Source organism: Drosophila subobscura, chromosome J, assembly GCF_008121235.1.
Source record: "Drosophila subobscura isolate 14011-0131.10 chromosome J, UCBerk_Dsub_1.0, whole genome shotgun sequence".
NCBI classification, from domain to species: Eukaryota; Metazoa; Arthropoda; class Insecta; order Diptera; family Drosophilidae; genus Drosophila; species Drosophila subobscura.
In genome coordinates, this window is record NC_048532.1 from 3,358,972 (window position 1) to 3,365,459 (window position 6,488).

The 6,488-nt window shown below is 50.4% G+C and overlaps 1 protein-coding gene across 1 annotated transcript; it reads left to right on the top strand.

Moving 5' to 3' along the window:
- The first annotated feature begins 208 nt into the window (after positions 1–208).
- LOC117893521 (LIM homeobox transcription factor 1-beta) lies at positions 209–6,166 on the top strand. Its single transcript, XM_034800161.1, has 3 exons — positions 209–1,021; positions 4,948–5,826; positions 5,886–6,166. Exons 1-3 carry the CDS (start codon positions 331–333, stop codon positions 6,137–6,139), a joined length of 1,824 nt encoding a protein of 607 aa, XP_034656052.1. The 5' UTR covers positions 209–330; the 3' UTR covers positions 6,140–6,166.
- Positions 6,167–6,488: the final 322 nt, after the last annotated feature.

Below are 6,488 nucleotides of genomic sequence, written 5' to 3' on the forward strand. Positions count from 1 at the left end.
GGGACTTTTGGCACTGCCGACGCAGCAGCGAAGGGCAAAGTGAAATGCTTTGATTCCGCTGATTGTTCGATCACACGCAATCTGACAGCGAACGCAGCTGGTTGTGCCTCCTCGCTCTGCAGCGGAACCTCAATCTCGAGATTTCGAGACAAAATTTCACGTCTTTTCAGTGGAGGAGCGGCAGCCACAGAGCCCAGTGCAAGTGTACGTGTACGGACAACAGTGTACGCTTGAGTGTTTACGTGTTTATGTGTCGGTGCATGTGTATGTGGTCGCGATTTTTTTGTCCAAGAGACTCGAACTGTAAATTCGTCAGCTGGCGTCAATAAGATGTTGGAGTTCTATCCAATGCCCACGAATCTGAATCCAGTCGGTGGCGGCCTGTACTCGCTACAGCAGAATCACGGTGGCGCGCGGTTCCTGGACAGTCCGAGTCCCAGTGTCATGACCAGTGCCACAGCCGCCTGTCTGGCCGGAAGCAGCAACACGAGTATCAACAACAACAGCAACAACAACAACAACAATGTACACATTAGCAACAACAATTTGCCAACAAGCATTTCCGGCAACAACAGCCCGACAGCAACGGCTTCATTAACGGGCCCCGTAATTTCCGCACAGCACCAACACCAACAACAGCAGCAACAGCAACACCCACACCAGCCCCACCATCAGCAGAATCCACACCAACAGCAACACGCAGCCTCGACCACGTCAGTGCCAATTAACAGCTGCCCTACGCCCACAGGACACAGCCCCAACAACAGCAACAACTCCGCCTGCAACACATTAACAGCTGCTGCTGCTGCTTCTGCTTCTTCTGCGGCAGCGCCACCAGCAACAGCTCCCTCAGTCGCCTCCTCGTCATTAGGCGGAGCAGCCACGTCTGCTTCTGCTGTTTCTGCTGCTGCGTCTGCGACCTCGACGACGGCATCGGGACTGACATCGGCAGGAGGAGCGTCAACGGCGTTGGCGTCCGCGGCAGCATCGAAATTGTCTGCCGATTGTAGTGGACGCACAGGTATGTTCCAAAAGTATTTTGCACCGGTAGTCGAGGCATTTTCCGGCTCGTTCCGATTCTGGGGTTTTCACGCTTTTCGTTTTTGGCATAGTTGCGTGTGCCCGGCCTGCGAGTCGGAGTGGAGTTCTTGGGCAAGGTAAGCGAGGCACCTTTATCTGCACCGGAAGTGCGTGGCACGGCCCTCCGGTGCTGCCACTCACCTTCCCGAGAATCAGGATTGTGCAGCGCTCCCTCACCAGATTGTGTTTGGCGTTTGCGTGAGATGTCCTGGGGTTTTGGGTCTAAAGGAATTTGTGTCTCAATTTCACTTATAATTTTCATAAGGACTCGGTGGAATATCTCAGGAAATTGGCTTTAATTGATGTTTAAAACAGTTGAATGCAAAGGTCTTTCACCTATGCTTAAGTTTAGTTGCAGAATTAATAAATAAATAATAAAGCAATATAGAAAATTATAGTCAGATTTTCGCTATGAAAGTAAAGTTTTCACTTTTTGTACTTAGTAAATAAATATATATTTACATAATTTGTTAGAGTAAACGAATTATTTAAAGCGAACATTTTCGATAGTTTACTATGCCCTCGGGCTAAAGTCCCTAAAGAAACATTATTTATTTAACAAGTAATTGCAACTGTAGTGAGGCAAACACACGGGTATGGATGATTCGCTATGAGCGAGACCTGCCATTGAATTCAATTTGTTTGCACTTTGGCTGGATGTGCAAATAAATGTCAAAATAAATTCAAATTTGCTATCAAAGCGAGTTGTGGCAGTGCCACCCAATGAATTATGAATTTATGATGGTAGGGACATGCCAGAGCGGTGGCGGGCCGAAAGTATTTCCAAAAGTATGAACGCAAGTTGACCACAAAATAATTCTGACAATGAACCTGGCTGACACTGCTCGTCCGAAGGGGCGCGGCGAAAACCAATAAAAGGCTATTAAGGCACGCCACACACTGGCACTCTTGCAAAAAGGCACACACACACGCATGTGCTGGTATGCATCCTCCACACACATGCACACACGCAGGGACTTTCCCCAAAGTAGGAAACACTTTTCAGCTTAGCTGCAACGAAAGTGTTGCTGGGAAAACTTTTGCGCAATTCCCCCCGAAATGCAAAGTGTGCAAACAATGTGTGATGCATATGCAGACCTCGTCCGAGCCAAAGTGGATTGGATGATGATGGTGTTTTGGTTTTTTAGGATCACACGACTTTGCAGAGACTCCGTCCCTGCTGCAAACCTCACCTCAAGCCTCTGGTAGGAGTGAGTTGGGATGCGCTTTTGCCGACAAACTTGAGATTTGCCTATGAAATTTCTATTAATGTTTGCATTCTGCCATTTGCCAAATGGCAGCAAATAGTTTCCGGTTCATCCTCCACAACCGTCCTCGAATACTGCCTTCTGGCCACCCGGCCTCCCTGCCCTGGCTGCCTTTTCAGGTTGCTTTCAATTCAATCACTTAGCTGCTTCGGAGACCCAACCCACACTGCGGCACTATTTTGCGTGTATGTGTGTGTGTGTGTAGGTGTATACACACCCGGAGACTGAAAGTCAGAATTCAACTATCAGACCAGGAGGAGTTTCGGAATGTCGGTGCGGTGCACGTTTCATGGGGCAATCCCAAATGGCTGCAGCCGGGTGGCAAACTCAGTGGCAGGCAGACCACGGAAATGAGCACACTCAGTGTCAGGTATTTCACCGAGCGTATCAGCAAACATATCTGGCTTCTGCGGTGGCTTCTACTTGCTCCTTGCTCCTGCCTGTCCTTGCCTCCGCCTCCGTCTCTGTCTCTGTCTCCATCCCTATCTCTGTCCCTAGGTTTGGGTGAGAGCTTTGTGCGAGGAGAAGCGGAAATATGCGCCATATGCATAACTCCATGTCACTTTCGTTTTGAGATCCAGCAGGTAGAGATAGCATGGGCTTTAAATTGCTGCCAGTGGCAATAATTAAAGCTGTCAGAGCTGTCTATCCAGTCGAGCTGCCAAAAATCTCCGTGGCACGTGGACTCGGCCGTAGTTAGCGCCCCAAATGAGGCTCCGGCTGCCCAATTTATCTCCATAGACGTCCGCTTGACTGTCAGTGTGTCAATAAATGCACCATATAGTGCCCCATTGCGGAGGAGGGGCCCGATAAGCACTCTGATATCGCCGATAGCCGATAAGAACGAGGACACTTTCGACGCTGTTGTCTATTAGCTGGTTATATTTCCCGTTTATCGCCGCATTGCTTTTGGATTTATCTGCTGTTTAATCTATGTATTTGACATGAGTGTGCCGCACTTGTTTTCACTGTTTGCGCTTCTAGCCTGCTTGCCTGTTGCCCTCTTTGGCTGTTGACTTTTCCAACGAGTTTTGACAGCCCAGCTCAACCCATGCTGTGTTATGCATTCTTGACTGAAGCCCTGATTTGAATAGGCCCTTTGTGTCCGCCCTTTGATTGTTGAAACAAAGCAAGGATCGAGTCAAATTGAAAAAGGACAATCAAAGAATGGCAGCAAATGCCATAAATCTCGATTAGATTACAAACAAACCAAACGTCAATGGACAGAGCACGACACGACCCAATATCGCATCACCAAAGCCAAAGCCAAAGCCGGGGACCAGCTCAAATCCGAGCTCTAAAAAAAAGCCCCATCCTGGGGCTGGCTCTATCAATGAATCATCCATAGCATCCGCGTGTAGCTCTCTTTTTTCGAGCTGCAAAATACGTTATCGACAATGCGATTGGGTCTCATGTATGCACAATGCACAATAGAGGTGGAACAAGGGCTACGGGGCTACAGGGTTACAGGGTGCGGATGGTCTTTGGAGCGTGCTTTGCCAACTTCACGCTGCACTGGCTTAGCTCTGGAAGCGCCTTTGCCCCTAAAAACGAGCTTTACCCATGCCAACACACAGCAAAACACTCATATCTGCATAGATATACATACGCACATGTACCACGTACATATCGTAGATATGGCGGCTGTGGGGTCCACCATTGTACCAACCATAAATCATGCACATTTTTCTGCCACTGAGCCACAGCCATATAATATAGCACCACTCTCCACTCTACTCCTCCATCCCTCTGACTGGCTGGCTGCTCATTTTTCAGATGCCTCCATACATTTTTCGTGGCGGTCGTCATATATATTTTTTATGTTTACTGCAGGCAGCTTTTGCTGTGTTTTCGGGTACTGCTTTTTATGACTGGTTTACAGTTTCAAGAGCGACGCGCTCTAGGGAAGGGGATGGATGGAGATTAGTCGCGTTCAGCCACTGTGTGTGGGTGGGTTAGAAAGAAGCGCTGAACAGGGTGAGGAATCATAAGGGAATTATGTACATAAACACATAAAAGGAAGACAGTTCTTAAATGTACATAGTTACATATGTATGTATGTATGTATGTGTTGTGCATTGAATAAAAATTGTTAACCAATTTAGTCACTTCGAGGGCGTATACAGATAATTGGGGACCTATCGTTGGAGCTCGCACCAATGCAGAAAAACTTTACGTTTCAATTACGCATCAGCAACCTTTCAATACAAGCTGTTGCAGCCCGGTGACAGATACTTTCGCCTTGCCTCTCTGCCGTCTCTTCCGACACCTCCCACGATTGCCAGATTCACTTTGAGGAGAGGCGAGGTGCTGTCTGTTGGAGGCCAAGTGCGAAACAATGAGGAGAAAAACAAGGGAGCTGAGACATTTTCACACGATTTGATTGTCAGCGGCATCGTCCCTGATGCTGCCATCCTCCCTGACGCTGCTCCTGGCGCTGTGCTGTGCTGTGGCAGCACATGTCATGATAATTTCGCAGCGACATGTGCTGCCATCACGTATACTCGTACGCCACGCACGCCAATGGGGAGAGGCAAGATGCGGATTACGCAAATCGATTTTATAACTCACTAACGTCTTTCTCTCTGCTTCTTCGCAGAAGTGGGCCACATCAAATGCGAGAAGAACTTCGAGCTGTGCGAGGGCTGTGGCCAGAAGATCCACGACCGCTATCTGATGAATGTGGGCGAGGCCAACTGGCACGAGCAGTGCCTGGCCTGCTGCTACTGCGGCATGCAGCTCCACAACACCTGCTACGTGCGCAACTCCAAGCTCTACTGCAAGATGGACTACGACCGCTTGTTCGGTGTCAAGTGCGCCTCCTGCTGCCATGCGATCCTGCCGCAGGAGCTGGTGATGCGGCCCATCCCCAACTTCGTCTTCCACCTGCCCTGCTTCGTCTGCTATGCCTGCCGCCTGCCCCTCCAGAAGGGCGAGCAGTTCATGCTGCGCGACGGCCAGCTGTTCTGCTACCGCCACGACCTGGAGAAGGAGATGTTTCTGGCCGCGGCAGCTGCCCAGCACTGCGGCTTCGTGGGGCTGGATGAGGAGGATCTGCTGCGGCCACGGGACGGACGGCGGGGTCCGAAGCGACCACGCACCATTCTCACTTCGCAGCAGCGGAAGCAGTTCAAGGCCTCCTTCGATCAGTCGCCCAAGCCCTGCCGCAAGGTGCGCGAGGCCCTTGCCAAGGACACCGGACTATCGGTGCGCGTGGTTCAGGTGTGGTTTCAGAACCAGCGAGCCAAGATGAAGAAGATACAGCGCAAGGCCAAGCAGAATGGTGGCAGCTCGGGCGGATCTGGAGGCGGCCGTGGCACAGGCAACTCCAGCGCTGCCGATGACAAGGAGTCCAATGAGAAGGAGGACAAGTGTGTCAAGCAGGAGATGGGCGGCGATAGCTCGGGCTATCTGGGTGGGCTGGACAACGCCTTTGCCAGCCAGCCACTGAATCCCAACTTGCCCTTCTCTCCAGACGGTAAGCAGAACTTACCTCCAGACTAAACGTCAGATTTAGAGCCTTTATTCCTTTCACAGATTACCCGGCAAACTCGAACGACAGCTTTTGCAGCTCGGACCTGTCGCTGGACGGCAGCAATTTTGACCAGTTGGACGATGACGCAGATTCGTTGTCGCTGAACAACCTGGAGCTGCAGTCCACCAGCTCATCCGGCAACCAGCACTCGCACTCGAATCCCCACGACATGTTGGCCAACCTGAACACCAGCCTGATTAACCCGATCGACAAGCTATATCTCATGCAGAACTCGTACTTCAGCTCGGAGCATTAGGCACGCGTATCCGTGAAGGCAGCTACAGAGAACAACGTGGCGAGGACTCGCCGTCGTACGAATTTATTAGCGTTAGAGTTATAGGCTCCAATTGCTAGGCAGTGTGGTACGCCCCTTCCCTTAAGCCCCATGGCCAAGGTCACGGCCACCCACAACCACACAGAAGGGCAGCTGTTACTTCATAAATAGCACATAGCAGGCATTTCGGAGACAGACGGCTGGCAGCTGCAGCATTAGGTTCGAGTTGTAGAACAAGATAAATGAAATGTGATTTTTTTAAGCTAAATGAAATTTTAAGGTTCTCGCGGTCTCTGTCTGTAACACACCACAGCGAGACGAGGCGGCAGCA